A 20,525-nucleotide genomic window follows, 5' to 3' on the forward strand; every position below is an offset into this window, starting at 1 on the left:
GTGATTTCACTGATCACCTTACCTTGTATCAGAAAGGAGGAGCTAATCAGTGAAATCACCTGGTGGAGGTCTTGGTTGGAAACCTGCAGCCTCTCGGCCCTCCATGGCACATGATTGGTGACCCCTGTTGTACATTGTAAAATGGAGGTCAGGAGCATTTCATTTTTAGCTCAGGACCATAAAATAAATGCATATTGCAATTTTCAAATTGCAATAAAACTGAAAAACATAACCGAGTGATACAGCAAGCTTAAGTACATTTGAATCCTGTATTTTAAAAATGATAAAGGATGAAAATCTCTATTAATGTCATCAGTAACACCTATGTTTACCCTGCTATTTCATGTCAATATGGCTGCTGTGAAAAAGGTCCATTACAAACGTTATGTTTGTGGATTGTAGAACAGAGTTTGCACTGTGTTATCGTCAGGACATCAGTGGCACATTTATTTGTTCATGTCACAGTTCCATTTCAAGAATTAGGCATTGAATGACACAGCAGAGATGCATCAGACAAGCGGACTTTTTTCCCTCCTTGTTCCTCTAGTTGATCAGCCGGAAAGACAAGGCCACATTTGAGAAGCTCAACTACTTGACATCGAAGGAGGAGAACTACACTCGCATGAGAGAATACATCCGTTCCCTCAAGATGGTGCCCTGTATTCCCTACCTCGGTAAGTTCTCCACCTCTGTCTCAACAACATTTCAGCAAAATGCTTCCAGGATACATTAAGTCTCACTTCAAAAAATTGTACAAACCTTACAGCAGGTAGAGAGACCCCAGAAACCATAATACATTGAGTATGATGATCCTTCAAAACACTCCAGTTGTTACAGACCTAGCAATAATATTTGTTCAAAGAATAGATCTTAAAAACAGAGACATGAGTGTTTGGCCACATCTTATCTCTTATCTGAAAGTATTTTACAGATGATGCTTTCTCCCTTGACCCATCCTACATGTACAGCTTCTCACTTTCACACTGGCCTCTTTTGCATTTTAATGACAGCAGACATGGGTATCTGTCATAGCCACCCTGAATCTTTTTTTTTTTATTTATTTTTTTTTTAAACAAACCAAACTCAGTCCTTTTTAAGTGACACAAAAAGTGACCCTGCTGCAGTGTAGATATTCCTCCCTACAAACGGCAAAGAATGAAATGCTTACCGATACTACTGCTGACTTTGTATGGCTGTGCCAGGCTGAATCATGAGGCAGCGCTTTTGACAAAGTGATAGACTGACTGACCTAAATTTGACTCCTGATGAGCACATCTCACGCCCCAGGAAAAACAAGCACAAAACCATGCAGACTTACGATGCACCTGCGCACGTCCTACTAAATATCCCTACTAATGCCGTTTTTCCACTACATGGTACCGGCTTGGCTCGACTCTGCTTTTCTGGAGTTTGTTTTCCTCTGCAGACAGGACTCTCTCATGTTGCTTTGAAGCCCTGCTGGTCACTTGTGGGCATGTTGACTAGTTTTCCTTCCATTGTCTATGAGCCCTCCCAGACGAGTGTTTTATTTTCCAAATATCAAGTCCAACTTGAAATGGCTGCTTTACATGAACAGTATTAATATAACTAAGAGATTTTTTTTTTTTTTTTTTTTTTTTTACAAGGATTGATTCCGTTTCTCCATGAGTAACTGAGTGATCACAATTTGCCATGCTTAGCTCACGGCAGCTTTCCTGCGTGCATTATGGGAATAACTTTCAAAGTTGTATGTCATTTACACTAACCAGTTTGCATTATAAGAATTTTACATCACCTCCTCTGTACACATCTTGTCTCTGCACCTTGTGGTGGAGGAGGGGTGGGGCAAATCTCTTTGTTGATAGCTACTGCTACATTAACCACCGAGGGACACGAGGCAACAAGTTTCAAAATCTACAGGCAGCAACTTTTAATTTCTGTGGATAGCAGTCAACTAAATGCATACAATGTTTGTAATGTAATCCCCTTTATACCGTGCTACATTAGCAATTCTTCAGTTCGTCGGTCAGTGTAAATATGTCTCCTGGCAGTGGTTTTCTCACCGTATTATGGAGCCTTATGAATGACGTGCAGATTATTGCAAATTACATTAGGACATGGGCTAAGTGTGTATATGTACATAATACATCTATGTTGCCAGTGTAAAGAGTTTTTTCATGACAGAGTTTATCTGTGGTTTATTTTAAGTAGCTGTTTCTCAGTTACTGTCAGTAAGTATGACATTTAGATCAGAATAGAAATGAGAAACTGCAGAGAGAACCATGAGTTTTCTAATGTGTCAGTGAAATACAACCCAATTTTAAAAATAAAAAATAGAGCTCTTTATCATTAATATCACTGACTCAATTAAATACAAAAACAATTACTCACCCTTGAAGGTTCAATTGATTGCATGTGTTGCAGATTGTTGGAGTGATAGAGTTCATTCCTTTTTGAAATAAATTTCCAGGCCCATTTATTGGAACACTTTCTTAGTCTCTCTGGAAATTTAATCTATCATGGCAACAAAGGCATGCAGTTAAATTCAGGTTTGATTTGTGTAGTTGGAGTGACATCAAGGGCGCCTTTTGAAATGATCACTACTGTGTCTCCTTTTGAAGATGGTTGCCACGTTGGCCCTCTGATCTGCTGACTAGGATTTGGGAAAAGACAGGACAAAGCTGGTGGCTTTGTTAGTGTCTTACGCTTAAAGATTGCAGTGATGTATGGCTGAATGAAAAACAAGCAAAATATTACATATTGGCAGCTTCAAAGTGCATATCGGTGAAACCTCTATGTGTATTATCTCCACAGTTTTTTTTATCATGAGCAATAAGATGGAGAGACTGCACACTGTGAACTCAGATCCTGTCTAACATGTTGAGTGGTTGAGCTGAACCTTGCACCCATGAATAGTTCATTCAGGCAGGGATTTTCAAACTTGTTCATCTTCTGGATCCCCAGGTTGACTTGATTTGCCCTATAGGCACCCATCTAAAATTATTTTGCCTTGGGGACCATAATAAGAAAATATATTTGGTATGCCGGTGACAGCCATGGCCGGAAGCAGTATGTTTTTGGTTTTTCTGTCTGTTTGTCCCATCTTAGGAACGTAATATCTCAGAAACACCTGGAGGGAATTTCTTCAAATTTGGCAGAAATGTTCTCTTGGACCTCATAAAACATGTTTTTGGACGTTATTTGCTAGTTGTGACAAAGTTTTACATGTGTAATAGGATAAAATCAAGTGATGGCATTTTATACCGTGGCAATCCTGATGGTCTGCAAAAACACTTCTCTGGCCATTTTTCAACACCATAACTCAGGAACAGAAGGGGAGATTAGACTACACAGAAATGAATGTACATATTTTATTGCAAGACTGGTAATATACAGATTATGAAAATGATCTTAAACAGCATATGTACAGAGGGGACCAGGTGCATATCCAGGCACCAGTAAAACTGACTAATGTATCAGAACAGTAAACACTCAGCCTAAGTGTTATGATAAAAGAAAGCATCTATTTGTTTGTGTTTGTATAAGTGAAGCTGTTTATTTGTTCTTCTTTAGGCAAAATGCAACATTTATTGTGTATTGTACCATTTTGTGTGTTGCCCAAAGCTCAGCCTGTATAAATGGACAGGCGTCACACTAAGAGTACCTTAGCTCATACAGCAGTAAATATTAATTACAATAATTACAATAATTAACATTGAATTCAATAAGATGTCTCTAGTAATAAATCAATCCGCATTAATTAAGAGTTAACTAATGTCACTAGTAATCATTTATTAATCTGTTCATGTTAAAGATGTTAATTAACAGTCACAGAGTACATAAAGTAACATTAGTAAATGTAGATATGCATTACATAACAGTTGTGTTACTATGCAGTGCATTAAAAAGCATTAATTAAAAGTTAATACCTAATAATCAGTTGCTGTTCATGTTTAGTAATGAATGTATTTTTCAGTACTGCATAATTTATGATGATTTAGGTTAGTCATTAATCAAATTTGGAAAATTATCTAACATTAACCTGTAGTGTGCAAAAATTAGTAATGTATTAAGGAAAATTAGATAATCACCATGAAAACCTTCATGCACAACAATTCATTCTACTTTTGGACGTATTTGTCCACCAAAATGTGGACCAAAATGCCTGTACTGGAGAAAATGTGTTTCTCAAGTAGACATGTTCTTGTCCCTCACCATGTCAGCTTTGTGTTTTAAAATAATTCATTCCAGATTAAATGATTGTTGCAGTAGATGATTCTTGCTGCATTTAGTAACTGTTAATTAATGCTTTTTTAACACATATTACCAGAAACATTACGTAACTGTTAATGCTTATTTCCACAGTGGTGAATACCATGTTACCACAGTAATGTACTTTTCAGATGTTAATCTTACATGAACACCATTGTTAAATGATTTTTTGACATATTAGTTAACTGTTACTTTATGCTCATTATTACATTAACTCTTGTTAATTAAGTTAATCTTACTTTAAAGTGTTACCAGTGGTGATTATAATCAGTATGGTTATGCGTTGGTAACTCAACTGGACCTGATGTCATTTGAGTTTTGTCTAAGTACATAGTGTCATGACAAGCCATTAAAAATGAAATACATCTGCACTTTCAAGTAGAGCTGGGCAAAATAAATCACTGCAGTTTATCATAATTTCATTTTATCTGATTCAGAATCAATTCTTCAAATTCTAACATCAATACCTGAATGTACTAAATGTTGTTGTACAGTAAGAGCACAAGATTATGTTTATTTTTTTTTTAAGCTTTCATCTTACCCTATTTGGTGGCGCACCAGCACTGCTTTTGCTCAGCTTTACTATTGTAACCCCTGTTGGCCAAAGCTGCTCGGTCAACAGCCTTTATAGTTGTAGTGACCACATGTATTTTACATGCTCCTCCAACATGACAAACTTGCATTGAAAACATGACAAACGTGCACACACTTGATTTGGATATTGGTCATAGCTGCAGAACTCATGTAAATTTGTCATAAAAAAAGGATGCATAAATAAAGTCATTATCCTCACATCCTCACATGGACATTGTGATTGGGTAATACATGTGTGCTGAATTCAGAACAACAGTGTTATGTTGATCTAAAGACAGAAGCTGCTCTCAGTAATCTCAGTATGCACATGCACATGCACAATGTGGACACAGGTCCTCTCCAGAATAGATGTGAGTGGATTCGCTGACCCTGGCTCCATTAACAGTTCATTCTTGTATATTGATTATGATTGTCTCCAACAAGTCACTGAGACAAGGATGCAGTTTGTTTGTTTGTTTGTTTGTTTTTGACAGTTGAATTCTATGACATCAGCTCCTCATATAACAGCGGAACACACAGTTTGACACATAAGTCTCAGTGTTGTTTCTGCCAGTAAGGCATTCTCATTTTCCCTACAATGGCACTAATACGCCGTCATACCAATGACAAAATGAAAGCACCATGATTGCATATAATGCTACAGAATATGGACTTAAAAATCATATATTGTTTATTTTGGTAATTATTGCAATTATTTGAATTATAATATGGTAAACATTATATTCAGCCTTTCATATTTTCTGTTGCACCTATACTACATGTGCCTGAGTGTGCTTATATTACCACATCCATACATCTCTGTGCCAGTGTCACTAAACCCACTAGAGTTCTGGGCAAGGCCCACCCACAGGGTTAAAGTTAAGATTATGGTTGGGTGAGGGCTTATGTAAAACCTTTTTTAGTGAAGGGGCAACAGGCCAACAAATTTTCTGACCAATCACAACATTGGTGGCCGTATTTTGCTCAGAAGAATGGTGGGATCCAAAATAATTCTACTCAACTCTTGTTCATTTTTAACTTGCATATTATTTTAACTTGCATATCAACTCACATTCTGTTGAATATCTATAGGGGACTATCAAAAGAATGTGTTACCTGACTTTCATTCACATTGACTTCTGAGAACAAATTTAGGGAGAATCCTCCACAGCACTGCTTGTTGAGTCCAGCAAGGTTAATAAAATCTATACCCGGTGAAGGAATAAAATACCAAATCCTGCATTTTCTCTACTATGTTGCCATGTCAGCCATTACACTGCATTAGCATCGGGAATGTAAAGCAACCAAGAAAAACAAACAAACAAACAAAAAAAAAGATGAGACTGAAGTTAAAATTAATTGCACCTCTTCTCAGGATACAAAAAATGGCCCTTTTTGAGCAAAATGCCTATCCAGAAAAAAATGCCTGCAGTCAGTTTGAGTTGTCAGTCAGCCCTGCTGAGACTGAAGTATTAGTGGAAGGTGTTTGCACTGGGCCGGATCATCATGGTCACTTTCTTCAGGGAATAAGCTCCACCTCTGAACTCAGCCCAGTAGACACCATCCTGGTAGCGGCTGCGATAATGCCCACCGCGGTACCACACACCGTTCAGGTTAGAGTGAGCACAGGCGTTATACCACCACCCTCCCTTCTGGTAATGGGCACAATTACCTGGAGAGACAAAGATTACATATGAAAATATCATTTCTCATTTTCATTCCCCTTTGATAATACTCTGTTGTATAATTGCATGTAGGCTACCATGATAGAAAATTGGATATTTGAATCTTATTTGAGAGGACTTTCTGCATTATATTTCCAGTCTTACACTAGGTGAGTGCAAAAGTTTTATTACTTATCAGTCAGCTCTGCTGTATATAACCTATTAAATATTGATCTTTCCCTAATTTCTTTATAAGTGGTATTGTAATGTATACATACTCAGTGCAGCATAGAAATTAGGTACAAGAGCAACAAGAATAACAGCAATAGGGCGATTATATTTGCTCTAATGCAGGACAAAAAAAATCAGACCACAGAAATTAGCTCTGTCTTCAGATATTGAGTCTCGTTACAGGATGTGTCAAGGCCCATCTAACTTAAACTTTGCATGTACTATAATGATACTTGACAATAATAGTGCCTTCAAATGCTCATTGGAATCATTCTATTTACCACAATTATGAATTGCAAGCACCTGAATGCCCCCTCCAAAGTGTATTTACTCATGGGAAATTGGGAAATATCAATGATGCTTAAATTTCCAAGTTCTGATGTTTCATGAGAACAGAAATGAATGATTTTAAAAGGGGAAAGGAATACAGATACAGGATATATCTGATGTGCATACACTCTTTATCCTGCTGCTGATTTAAAAAAAAAAAAACAGCTCTACCTTAGAATGCAATATTTGCTTTTTGTAGTTTTTCAACAAAATCAGGTTTTGAACGGCATCTTTTTCTTTTTGCCGTGCTCTGGCCAGCCAAAGGATTTGATTGCCAGTCAAGTAAGTCTTAAGCAGCCGTTCTGACGTTGGAAGTACAGTAAGAGCTTCCAACTTGGTCTTGAAGGCAGGATAAGTATGTTTTTTCCCTCTCCCTCACCTGTGCCTGTTTGTTATTCTGATGAGTCACCTTAAACTTGAGTGAGCCAGAGTGGGTTCAGAGGCGTGGTTGGTGGTGTGTCAGTAGCAATCAGGCGGCACAGTGCATTTTTTGTGACAAGGGTGGCAGGGATTTGAACTTAAGACCACGTCAAAGCTGCATGGCATAAGAATATTGCTGTGATTCTGGGATTTGTTATATTTGTGTCTCTATGTGGCAGAGGCACCCCTATGTAGACTGCTCCAACATCACATAAACAACTAGGTTATGATTGCCAGAGTGTGTCCTCGGTTATCAAGGGCCTAAACCACAGGGGTGATTAAATATGATTTACAGAATCATGCAGTACTTGTAATTCAAAGCCGTTTAACCTTTATGACTGCCTTGTTATTTGTTGCATTTTACTAACCTGTGTAGGCATCATGGTCTCTGTCCAGTGTAGTGAAACGTTTGCCGTTGTGCCATGTGAGAGAGTCTCCAGCATTGCCATGGTACCGGCCCACCCTCAGCTTGTAGGAGTCCGCCTCAGACCCGATGCGGAAACTGGCATACTCTGCAAATGTCTTGCGTCCAGACCAGTCTTCCAGCGTCACCAGGAGCTTGTAGGTCCCTTGGTTAGTTAGCCAGTAGATGTTTTCCAGGCCTAACCAGTATTCACCATCTATGTTTCCAAACCCTTGCTGTGAGAGGAGGAGGACATTGAATTAATAATAATCCATCTGTGCTCATAATCTTACGCCACAGAGCATTTTGATGGGATATGCCAGCCATACACACACTTGCTTATTCAAAAATTTACAAGAAAAAATGTTTCTCTCCCCTTGGATACAGCCGTGACAACACAAATGACAAACCACCAATGTTTTCCAAGCATCTGTACAGCACTGGCATAATGTCAGAGCAAGAGCAGTGGCGTAATGTTCTTAAGATATGCTCTCTGCCAAAGCTCTCCGTGCATCTGAATCGCTGGCAATAATTAAAGTGCACGTGGATTTAAGAAGAAGAGAACCCTTTTCCCTGCCACATGTGAGCATGTGATTGGCAACTCTTGTGTATCTCAAAATGCCTCACTGACTCATCGAGGGTGGGTGAGTAGTTGGGTGGAGGGCAACTTGGGAGTATTCAATTCTGTTTTAGTTTTAAGATTAAAGGGTTTAGAATTTATCCAGATTGGCCTGTCCACCCTCTGGGATGCAAGAACGCAAGTCCTCCGCAACTAATTACTTCACCTCGTGCATTCTTCTTACATAATTTTAGTCTGATCAGTAGGAACTGTGCTGTACGGTTATTAAGTCTTTAAATCACTGCATTGGTTACAACACTGACAGAAATGATCTCACTTCACTTCGGCAATGGCGAATGTGGTCTCACAGAATTGATTTGTTTAGTTTCCCTGTTGATTACTCGTGTTATACAATGGGTAGTTTCAGCCAAGCAGACTGACTGGTCAAACATGCATTCCAGCTCTGTTGATAATCCCAATAAAGGGTGACAAGCCATGCTTTAGTGATTGCAAGGCCGAAGTTTGTGGTAAGAAGTTGGCAATCCTTCTTTTGTTCTTGTTTTTGTTCACATGTAAGTGCTTTGAATGACTTTTTAATGAGGACATGACTTGATACAAATTGTATTAAATAAGGTAAAGTCACAATGAAACAGCAACTTGCGGTCTCTGAAAGTTCATTTTCATGCAGTGGAATTGAGGTATTTTGTAGATATTGCACTAAATATGAGACAGAAAAGATTATACATGCTCTCACTAAGAGTAAAATACTGATAGCTGTAATGTCTGCTGGGAACTTCCTGTTTTCTTGTAGAAGATGTTGCAGTACTTGTTTTGTCAGCAGGGGCTGTAGTTTCATAGTGTTACAGATTACTGGCAACAGTACTCTGCTTTTGTGGTTATTACCTTGTAAGTCTCCCAGTTCCTGAAAAAGTTGACAGAGCCATCCTGACGCCTCTGAATGACGGTCCAGCCACCGGGGTCGTGTCTCTGCTCACACCAAACCTGCATAAGGCGGTTGGTGTTTTCTGGCTTCACAAGAACAATGCCACTGGTGGTGTGGCCATCCTCCAGAGCCTGTAGACAGTCTTTGAAAGGACCTGCGGAAGACATTGAAGTAATCAGTGACAAGCAAAGGTAGCAGTATGTCCGTAATCTAAGAAGGGTTTTATTGCTGTTGATTTTAAATGGGCATGTGTTAGTGTTTACTGTGGCAAATTGTATAAAATAAAACTTAACTGTATCAGTTTTTATTTTATAATGTAAAATTGTCATTTACTGACTTTAAGATACTTATGATACAGTGCCCTAACAAACCATAACAAAATATTTGCCATAGGTAGTTGTGTGCCAAGTCAAGCCCAGCGCTATAAACAGAGCTAGGCACAGCCGAGGCCACAGACGCTCTACTTGCCTCAATTTAAGGCCCCCACACCCAGTCACTCTTTTCTTTTTCTTTTCTTTTCTTTTCTTTTTTTTTTTTTTGAAAGAAGAAATACAAGAAAATTGCCAAAAAATAATCCTCTAGAAAATTAGAAATAAAAAGCACTAAAGTGACCTCCAACAGTCTAGGCACAGCACTGACTTTAACAATCCAAGGTTACCCCGCTGAAGTGTGGGCTTGTGTTTGGACAAAATGATAAGCCTCATTATGCCTGTCTTGTACACAACTGTGGAAAAGATGCTTCTGCCAGATATTTCAGCTAAGTGCCTGCACTCTCTCTGGCTTAGGTCACGAGTGTCTTCTTGAACATACTGGGTGGAGGGAGGCAAGCTCAGATCAACATCCAGCCCGAGCTTGTCATCATGACGATGTGACGCATACCAGCTGTGCTACACATTTGAGCTGCACAGATACATTTTACAAAAGTAATCAAAGACGAAACCCTAATGAATGTTGGGGGCTTCAAGAATTAAATACATAGATAATAAATTAATTACATTTAAACACCTCATTCATCCTTCCCTAGAGATTAGAGATTACAAAGCAAAAGCATTGCAGCACTGATTGAAGTGAAGGTGCTACACTCAAGAAAAGCTTGTTTTAGTGGGTATGCATACCAGGTATTAAGAGCTTAAGATCTGTCTCAGAGCTCATGTTTCTCACAGAAAACTCACAGACAGTATACTTGACTAGATTCTATGCTGGTTGCTTAAGGAATGTCAATAAAGTAATGTGCACAACACACAGCACAAAAAAGTCAGAGAAACTCGGTTAGCATCCAAAAAGGATGAGATATATAACTATAAAACAAAGTATAATGATGTGTGTGTTTGGACAGATAAGGACAGAAATGAAGCCACTCAAACATGAGCCAGCTGGCCACATGGCAACAGCAACTGATTGTTAAAGTGGGTCTGGTGTTATTTCAGTGGCTGCGATCAAGTTTTATTTGGGAAATGGAAGATTGGAAATAATCAGTTAATGTGACACTTTTTATATGTTCTGCTTTTAATTATAAACCCTTCCAGTGTCTAATGGTGCTACCCCTCTACTGAGGTGTTTGTCTCACCCTGAGCATTTACAGAAGTATTTCTGCCTCAAGGCATAATTTAGTGTTCACTTTTAATTAGTTAAGTGATTTTCCAGTGCAATTTAGTGGTAATTATGGCATTGTTTGTTGATTTGTAACAGAGTTGTGTGTGTGTGTGTGTGTGTGTGTGTGTGTGCGTGAGAGAGAGAGAGAGAGAGAGAGAGAGAGAGAGAGAAAGTGAGTGATATGTGCACAAGTTACCGAACAGAAATTAGACTACTACACTATACCTCAAAAAAACTTTCAGTCATATTGCTATTTGTACTATATTTTCATGGCTTCAGTGACCTCTTTGTCAAGACATACACAGAACCGTAATGATATATAATTCTAAATATTTGGTGCACAATCGACTTTTAATGACGTGTTTTATGTTAAGCACACTTCACAGTTCCTTCTGGAAATGTAGAACTCAAATTATAAAAGTGATGGGGAGGGAAACCACTGCAATGTGCAGAAAACCTTTGATTACTGCTTTAAAATACTCATCTTGCACAGCGTCATAGGTTTATGCAAACACAAAAAACACAGCCTTACATCTACACGCAGATCACTTGCATTGCAATTTGTTTCAGGCTGCACTCTTCTTCTGGCAGCAGTGACAAACATTGAAGTGGTTTCCCTCCTCATCACTTTTCTGGTTGCTTTTTGCCTTTTTCAGAGCCCTGAGTTCCACTTTTCATAGCATTGCTGATTACCCTGTCTGATTTTCTCAACAAAAAAAAAAGAAAAAAAAATCTGCTTTTCTTTGCATCTAAAGATTGAAACCAGCTTGGAAGAATTGCTTTTAATTTACTGCCAGAGGAAAGAGCCTAATTATATCGAACGTGCTGTTCAAAAAAATAAATAAATAAATAAATAAAAGGGCTCACCAACATCAGATCTTTTGCTTGTCTCATCTTTGGTATCCTACAGTATGAATTATCATAGACCAAAGGGTTTGGTACACATGAGCGTGGTGTGTGCAGTTTAGTGCTGATACTAGACATGATTTCTGTTTCTGTTTTTTTTTTTTTTTTTTTCAAATTTTGCAGTTCCTTGTCACCTCCATTTGGAGCCCCAATTTAGCTTTAAAATGCTATTAGGCCCTGTGAAGTTTGCCCAGAGGTTATCAGACTGAGGGCTATTTTCGTGCCATTGCAGATTAACCACTGGTGAAGTGGTGATTTTATTTGGCAGAGATGTAATTTTCCCTGCCTGCGCTTGTTTGCTTGCACCAAAATGGGTCCAGCAGAGGGGAGTATCTGTACAGATCAGGATGCCAGACCAGAGATCAGACCACCCTTTAGCACAGATGCAGGCACTTTGTGCTTTTAGTTTAGTTTGTAGAGGTGGACTCACCTTTAAAATAACAAACCCCTTCATGTATGTTGTGTTTGCCTGTTTTACGTTGATATAAATTCTTAACCTAGGAGACACATTTACTTGCATATCAAAAATACAATTTTAATTTTAAGTCAGTAATACCAGTAATCCATGTAAAAAAGCAGTGGAAAAAAATGAAAATTGGAAATAGGTTCCTGATGGGTTAGAGTACAACAGAAAACCAATCAATCAATTTGTTGACTATCAACAGCACTTAGAGAAAGCATGTCTTTGAGAATAAATGTTATTTTGCTGATGTACACTGGCAACACCTTGTTCAAAGAGATAGGGGTCTCTGAATTTTGATGATAGCTGTTAGCTGATGGGAACGGCTTTGAGTATGTCAGACTGTTTAGATGAAGTTTTTCGTTTGTCGTTCCAAGCATGATTTCATTGTCAAATATTTTGTGTTTTTTTTTTTTTTTTTTAAGCCATGAGGAGATGAGGAGATGAGTATCAGGAGGCCCAAGGGTTGGGAATGAGTATTTGTTGTTTTGTACATAGTCATGTGACTTTCCCTATTTAATGTTGCTTTCTTTTTTTTTTTTTCAAAATGAAAGTCATGATCCATCTCATAGGGGATTAGTGCCATTCAAGTGAATATTCTAGTAATTTTTTTTTTTTTTTGAAAAGTCTGTGTGAGAAAATAATGGGAAAATTACTTGCAGAGACTGAAAAGGTGGGCATTAATGTTCCAGCTCCGTTGGCTACATCTGTAAATGTTAAACATGAGGGGACGGGTCGACAGTACATAATCCACTATGGACACAGACTTACCTGAGGGCTTGTTTGTGGTGGAGAAACTCTGTGCACCACTTGGCATTGTAGGCGGTGGAGGTGGTAACGCTTTTGAGTTCTCGTCACTCTGGATCTCATTTGTAATCTGGTTGTTTGTGTGGCGGGTGTAGGTTGGTGGCTGGTAGGGTTTAGTGTTCATGGGTGTTGCAGGCCTCTGTGGAGGGGGAGGGATCACAGGTGGACGGACTTGACGGCTTCTTTCTCGCTCTGTGCCATATGAGTGCATGCTCCGTTTACAGTGCTCCTCCAACTGCACAATTAGAGCACTCTGGTTTCCTACAAGCACTGACAGGTGCTGATACTTGTGCTCAAGGTCACGGTAGCGTGCAGCCAGCCTTCCCATCTCAGAGGTGTGGTTCAACACACGGTTCTCCAGGTGTGACACTTCCAAAGCATTGTCACGTTTGCGGATAATCTCATGCAGCAGCTGCATGTAAAGCTGTGTGACACGAGCATTCATGTTTCGGCTCTCCTTGCGCAGCAGCTTCACCTCGTTCACCACTCCTCCATCTACCTCTACCAGCTGTTGCAGTGCCTCAATCTGTCGTCGCTGCTTTTGCAACTCGGTGTTCAGCAGCTCCAGTTGCTGCTTATTGACTCGGTTCTCGAGCGTGGCCTCCGGCTCCTTGGAGTTAACACAGATGGCCCCGGTATTTTTCTGCTGAGGGACAATAAAAGTGTAGGAGCATTTGTCTGTTTCAGAGATGGTGGGTTCTGCGGCCACGGCACGTTTTTGACGTTGTCCATAGATGTAATCCCTCTCTTGGATTTCATCTCTGCTGTCGATTTCCTGGGGTTCCCCCTGGAGAGAAGATACAGGGCGACAGACCAACTGGAGAACCAGTGAAACCACCAGAGGGAAAATCATTGTGCAGCCTTCCTGCCAAGATGTTTTCTGAAAGATGTGAAAGGTGAAGAGATTATCAGTTAATTGTTTTTAACATTTTGTTTTCACCCTTAAAGTGATACTGAAACGTGGTAGTGTATGGCCTAGAAAAACATTTCATCTGCCAAAAGGGTATGGTTTGCCAAAAGGTACACTGTCCCTCATGAGGAAAAACAACTTCTTTTTGGATCAACTTTTCTTTCAAGTATTAAAAGCAATCTTCCTGAACAGGTGGAGCATGTCAGGTTTGTCCAGTGTAGCATTCATTCACCTCATCTGAAACCACAGCACAACACTGGGAGGGTGTATTCAGAAGTTTCACATTCAAACAAAAGCATTTGGTTTTATGCATTTCAGTTCTGAATTCACAATATCTTAGACCAAGCAACTCTATGCACTCTGATTCATGATTTTGATGTGGTCTTATATACTTTGCAGATTCTTTGCAGATTTCACATTTTTCATCTTAACATAGTGCTAGTTCCTGATGTATCCTTTACTTTTGTGTAAAGGCTACATATAGATTTTGGAACTAAAATCCAACAGACAATTTAGTTTTGGTATGGAATGCATTGTTTTTTTTTCTTTGTCATTTTTTTTCCAATATATGAAAGAGTAACTAAACCCCAAATCCAAATCTGTGTGAATCCTGACTTCTAATTGTGAACTGCAGGGTGCCTGGTCTTTGGTGGCAGGTGATGTCATCATCCATAGAGAACAACAGGTGGAGACGTCACCTGCCAACAAACGCCAGAAACTATTTCACAACTAGAGGTCAGGCTTCACAGTGATTTGGGTCTGGGGTATAGCTACTCTTTAGGCTTCAATTTTGAGACACATTTTTGTGCCATTGCAATTTTTAGAATTTCTAGTCACTGTACTGGGTAACTACCCATTAAGATTGTTCCTTATTTCCAACAGTTCCTCTAAAATAGTGAAGAAGAAACATTCAAAGCACAAGGTATTAATGTATGTTGCTAACTGAGGGGGCCTTGCTTATGTTGATTCGATTTCGTTCTCTATCGTCAGTCTTGGCTTCGAGTTGGTTGTGAAAGCATTCCATGTTTTGGTGGTGTTTTCTGTGGGTCTCGAGGAAAAATGTCATCAGAGGATCGGAATGTTCAACAACATAAAACTCAAAGAGAAGAATCTCCCATGACAATATCAGTGTTATCATCAGTTGTTGGAGATAGTGGTAACTACGTCATAACATAGTCATCCAATTCCTGTGTCTTAGCCCAGACAGTTCAATCCATATCAGGGGATTTTTATCCATTTGGCCTAGAAAATCACAGCGTTCAAAAATGTGCAATGAAGATTAGACTATCATTCAAAAGCCATCATTCGCTAAAGTGAACCATGGCTGAATTTGATATGTGAGTAATTATATTTAGTTTTTCAGTTCAGTCGTAATTCATTTTTCACATTAATTTGCCTGGCATGAGGCCTCATAGCATTTGCAGATGGCCCATGATTTTGTCTGAATGGTTGAGACTACTCTTTATTCAAGGCCACAGCATTCTCTCTTTTTGACTACTAATGCACTCATGAGGCGGGCTATTGCTTTTTAGCCGTGATCAACAAGGAATCCTTTTATTGTAGCTAGAGGAAGCTCAATAGGGTAAATGAATATTGTGAATCAAATGTAGACCTGCACCTCTACAGACGCTTAAAGATCAGGTGCCGTATGCACAAAACCTTTACCTGTAAGAGTTCTCCTAATTATCACTAAAAGTTCCTAGCTTATAGATAGTTTTTGAAAACCTATTTAGAAAGCTGCATAAAAGCTATTCACAAAGACCAGCTTTTACTGAGGGACTGGGGAAACTCTTAAGCTTGGATAGATGGGGTTGACCCCATTGCAGTGGATGTTGATGTTTCATGAATGATGTCACCCATTTTGGTACACCAACTCATCGTTAATATATCTACCTGCAAATTTGTAGCCAGTTTGGTTTAGATGGCCCATTAATGTAATTATTTTTGACTTTTTTTGTAAATTAGAGCCTGTCCACAAAATTTGACTAAACTTTGGAAGGTTTTCATAGCAAAAATAGTTAGCTGTCCAAGGGCCTAGAATTTCTTTGTTCCAGGACTATCTGCAAATTTAATTTGGTGCAAATTTATGATAAGCAGAAATTGTTTTGGCTTACTGTGGAGCCCAGACTTTCATATTTTGTGGGCATGGTGAACTAATTTGTGTCCACAAAATACTAAATCAAGGAAATGGAATCCTAACTCGTGCATGCAATTTACTTGTTTTGAGCTCTCAATTTTCTATCTTGAGCTTTCAAATTAACGAAACTGTGCATGCCCACATTTAGCCTAAGTTGTGCTCTTGTTTAAAGAAATAGTGCCCACATTGTCTGAGAATGGACCCCTACTGTTGCATGTGCAAACTGGATGGTTACTATATCCAACTTAACCAAAAGATCATAATAAGTTATCTGATTTAATATAAATTTTAATAATAATAATTCATAATACATTAAAACTTTGGATACCCTCCTGTAAACTCCGAGTACATCCATATATAGTCATGCTATCTGCCTTTGCCTTGCAGCTGGTTTACACTGAATTCAGTGACTTGATCTGCATCAGTATTTTGATGCCATGAGAGTTCATGCACCCTTAAGATCCTCCTGCTCATTATAATGACATGAAAGGCTGTGGTTCTCAGTGATTCATAATGGATCCCCATGTCAAAATACTCCTTAATCAGAGAACCCCAACAACGCAGATGGCTGCTGTCAGCTTATATATTAAATCACCACTGCACACCAGCTAGGATTTTCTGACCTTGACTTACTATTTTGTGGGCATGGTTTAAGATTTCACGCTCACAAAATAGCCTTAACAGAATATGTAATAATGTAGTGTGATCAAAGAAACACTGCAAAATACAAATTTTGTTTTTGTACAATGTGGTGCAGGAATTGTGGGCCAAAACATGGCGGTGGTTGTAATAGACCCATCACTGTGGAAATGCAGCAATAGACCCATCACTGTGGAAATGCAGCATGCGTCCCAGACACCATAAAACAGTTGAGGCCACACACAGATTACTGTCTGTCAGACAAACTCGTAAATTTGCTACTAAACATAAGCGACCACACAACAAATGATTACCAAGCCTGTCTTTGGTAGCCCTCAAAATCATTCAGTGGCAATGACATTGACAAAACTTATTAGACATGCCTGTTTTATCTTTTCTCGTCTCTCCCACTCCCTTATGAGCTGTGTCACTATTTCTGTTTCTCATTCACTCTCACCCACCCACTTATTCATCCACACACAAGCACACATAGTTGAAACCAGGGCAGGAGGATGTGATTCCAGCTGATCTGCACCACAAACACATGCTGGCATCTGCTTACACATGCATGACAGGCTTTTGCACCAATTTAAACTGCAGGTTTAGAGACAGAGAGACTACCTGCGGATAGCACCAGGCTTTTCATTGGTTCAAGCACCAGCGGGGGGGCAGTTTCCCAGACAAGGATTAAGCCTATAGTTGCAGGCTAAATTGCACTTTTCAACTGGAATTCTCTATATTTCAGATTTAAGTGTAGATTTAAATGGTATGATTTCCAGCTGAGAGATTAGTGTTAGTTCTGAAGTAAATAAAGGTTAAGATTAAACTTCCAAAGCAGCAGGTCTAACCTCAGATTCCTGCTGTTTGTCAGAGGAGAAACAGAGTCCACCCTGATTTTTGAGTTTTCGAAATCCAGGCCAGCTTTTATGAGTATCTTGAGGTTTTCAAATTAAATCTTTGAACAAATTTGCTTGATTTCTTTCAAAAACATGGAGAAAAAAGCAAATTAGCAAAAAAAAAAAAAAAAAAAGACCTGTATATGACCCAAGAAATTTGTAAAAGATTACAACAAAATAAACAAAAACAAACAAAATGGTAAAAATTACCCCAAAAATACCCTGAAGGTGGTGCCCAATCTAAGAAAAGAGATTAGATAGATTAGATTATCACTTTAAATTTAATCAGTACTCCATAAAATTAAGCCTTCAAATTAAGACAGAATACAACCCCCCCTTCCCAACACCCTAACCCTAAATAAGTTGGTTATGATCAGAGAGGACTTTGAGAGCACTTTATGAAATATTCATGCAGCAGGCCCAGACGGTGTAAACACAACACAGGCAATCTGCACTCCAGCCCAAGAGCTACAAAAGCCTGGTAGCATGTGGGAGCAGAAAGTCAGGTCAGATAAATGCAGATAAATGCCTCGCTTACCTCCAGCTCCTCTATCAGTCTCTTTTTCCTCTAGATCCCTTGCCTTTTGGGCAAGTTTGACTGAAACTCCTCACCATGGACAGTCATTCCATGTCCCTTCTGTCTTTGTCCATAAGTCGTTCAGCTTCAGTTCTTCTTCATGATACTTATGCTCCCGTTCCTAAAGAATCCTCAATGGTCCTTGAGGTGCTTTCTGCAGAGGGAGATCTTTTAACAGTCTTTAAGTGGCTGCAACAAATGCACAAATTTCTTCACTGATGAGTTCATTCATCTGAAGCACAGGACTGTTCAGCCCTTGTGGTCAAGTGGTAAGTCCCAAACTGAGAGTTCCCTCACGCCGGTCGAACACGTGTCAGTCAACCCTGGTATTCATAGGCAATCTGTTTTACTAGTTGCCTTTTGCTGAGACACAGTACCTCCTTCTGCTTTCATGCCATAAATGGTGAGACACTGATTGTTACTAGAAGTAATCAAGTTGTGAGCCATGGCTCCACCCATCTCCCCTCCCCTTGACAAGAGAGATTATGGAGGCATTAGACATAGGCTCCTAGTTCCCCTTGTCCTCTGCACCCCCCACACAACTCAGCCCACAAACTCTCCGTAGCCTCCCTTGTCTAATCTAGCTACCCTAGGTCTCCTTCCGTTGAGGCTGTTGGGAGAGCCGTCCAGCCACAGCTGTCAGCAATTGCAAGTGTTACAGACTGAGGTCACAGGTTTGTTGCATGTGGATCTTGACCCTGGTGCTTCTTTACTGAGCTCTAACAGGCTAGACCAGTGGTTTTCTAAGTGGGCTCCCGTATTATTTTGGGTAGTTTTCTTGTAAACATTTGGCTTAAGAACTTATTCTCACCAGTTTGAATTTATTTAACAAGTATGACACCTAAACAGTTATAAAATAAACACGAAACAAAATATCTTTTCAAATCTGTGTCCCGAGGTCAACACTAAGTCAACTTGGGGGTCCAGAACATGAAAAAGTTTAAAACTCTTGAATGAATGAAAGAGATGGTGTAGGAATATACTTCTAAGAAGTTTATTTTGATTTCTCTCTCTGTATCTTGCTCCATTTGTTTTAGCAGTTAATAACTGTTTCACTTTTCTGGAACAGCTCTATTGGACTTTTTCCTACGATAAGTAATTGCCTTGAAAATTCACATAATTCACTCAAGCTCAGATTCTTGTTACCAAAATGAGAATAAAAGTTAAAATTGTCTGACAGCAGCCCTTATTGCTTCACACAGTCCTAATTGTGGTGTGTTTCATATGTGAACAAAGACATATAATAATGTAGTGACCATTTTCAGTCTTTCATATGGAGAATATGTAGACTGAGAAATCACCAAACACTGAGGTGGAAGAGTTTTGATACAGTTTGTTATGTTGTCATGGTAATCACTGGTTACATAACAGTTTGCAGCCAGTTTCAACAAATGTACTGTGACTCATTGTATTTGTTTTTAATTGCATGAGATTTATCTTAATTGTTCTCAAAGGCATGAAGTCTTAGCAGTATGGTGAACCCTCCTCCTTTAACATTTCTGAAATATTGCCTTCACCTCTGACAGGTCTGATAGGCGAGGGAGATCATTCTCATGCATTCTTTTTGCCCTCTGGCATATGATGTGCTTTGTACAACTCTTGCTGTGGGATCAGAAGCTTTTGTTGATTTTTGTGTTTAATTCTTGCTCTAAAAGTCTAACCTTTTGCTGTATTTGCAGGTTCAAATGAGCCTTAACTAATTAAAATGTGCCTTGTCCTGTTTAGTGGAGGTGGACTAGGCAGGATGTGGCTGGTTGGGATGTGGATTCATGTTCGTGGATAAATACAAAGGATGTAAATGCAAATTAGGGCTTTTGCCTTTGCTCATAAAGTAGCATTTGCTCACGTAGCATGACAACAACATGTTAAAAAGAAAAATGAACTGGAAATGCAGTCCGTCTGGGATCACTCCTCCACAGCATGCTTTTCAAGTTGAAAGGCCCAACTGGTGGCCATACTGTTGCCAGTTCAAATCCCTGATGGAATTATTGCGCTGGTCATTGTAACCGCCTCCCTACAAAGTTGACGCTTGCCTCTGAATGTATCCAGATGCACCAGAGTATAAAACCATAACCATGATTATGTTTTATGTGCCATGATTCTTTTTATGTGTATTTTGCAGAAAAAAACATCTTTGTAGTCACTGTAGTGGCTGTTTTTGTCATGTTCTCCTCTGTCTTTTCCTTCATATTTATCCAGGGGATCAGTCCCCAGCCTGTGACCAGT

At 39.2% G+C, this 20,525-nt stretch overlaps 2 protein-coding genes across 7 annotated transcripts in view; one reads left to right on the plus strand and one right to left on the minus strand.

Moving 5' to 3' along the window:
* The window catches only part of LOC115368799 (ras-specific guanine nucleotide-releasing factor RalGPS1), a 72,542-nt gene that overhangs the window by 20,807 nt on the left and 31,210 nt on the right, over positions 1-20,525 (plus strand). For all 6 annotated transcript variants that reach the window (XM_030065146.1, XM_030065144.1, XM_030065148.1 and 3 more), the window contains exon 8: positions 548-674. In XM_030065146.1, coding sequence (XP_029921006.1) covers positions 548-674 — 127 coding nt within the window. The remainder of the gene's footprint in view (positions 1-547; positions 675-20,525) is intronic.
* On the minus strand, positions 6,297-18,506 carry angptl2a (angiopoietin-like 2a). Its single transcript, XM_030065150.1, has 5 exons — positions 18,261-18,506; positions 13,105-14,020; positions 9,335-9,528; positions 7,838-8,108; positions 6,297-6,496 (listed from the first exon to the last, which is right to left on the minus strand). The coding sequence occupies exons 2-5, from the start codon at positions 13,991-13,993 to the stop codon at positions 6,297-6,299; spliced, it is 1,554 nt and encodes a 517-aa protein (XP_029921010.1). The 5' UTR covers positions 13,994-14,020; positions 18,261-18,506.

This window comes from Myripristis murdjan, chromosome 12, assembly GCF_902150065.1.
Source record: "Myripristis murdjan chromosome 12, fMyrMur1.1, whole genome shotgun sequence".
NCBI lineage: Eukaryota > Metazoa > Chordata > Actinopteri > Holocentriformes > Holocentridae > Myripristis > Myripristis murdjan.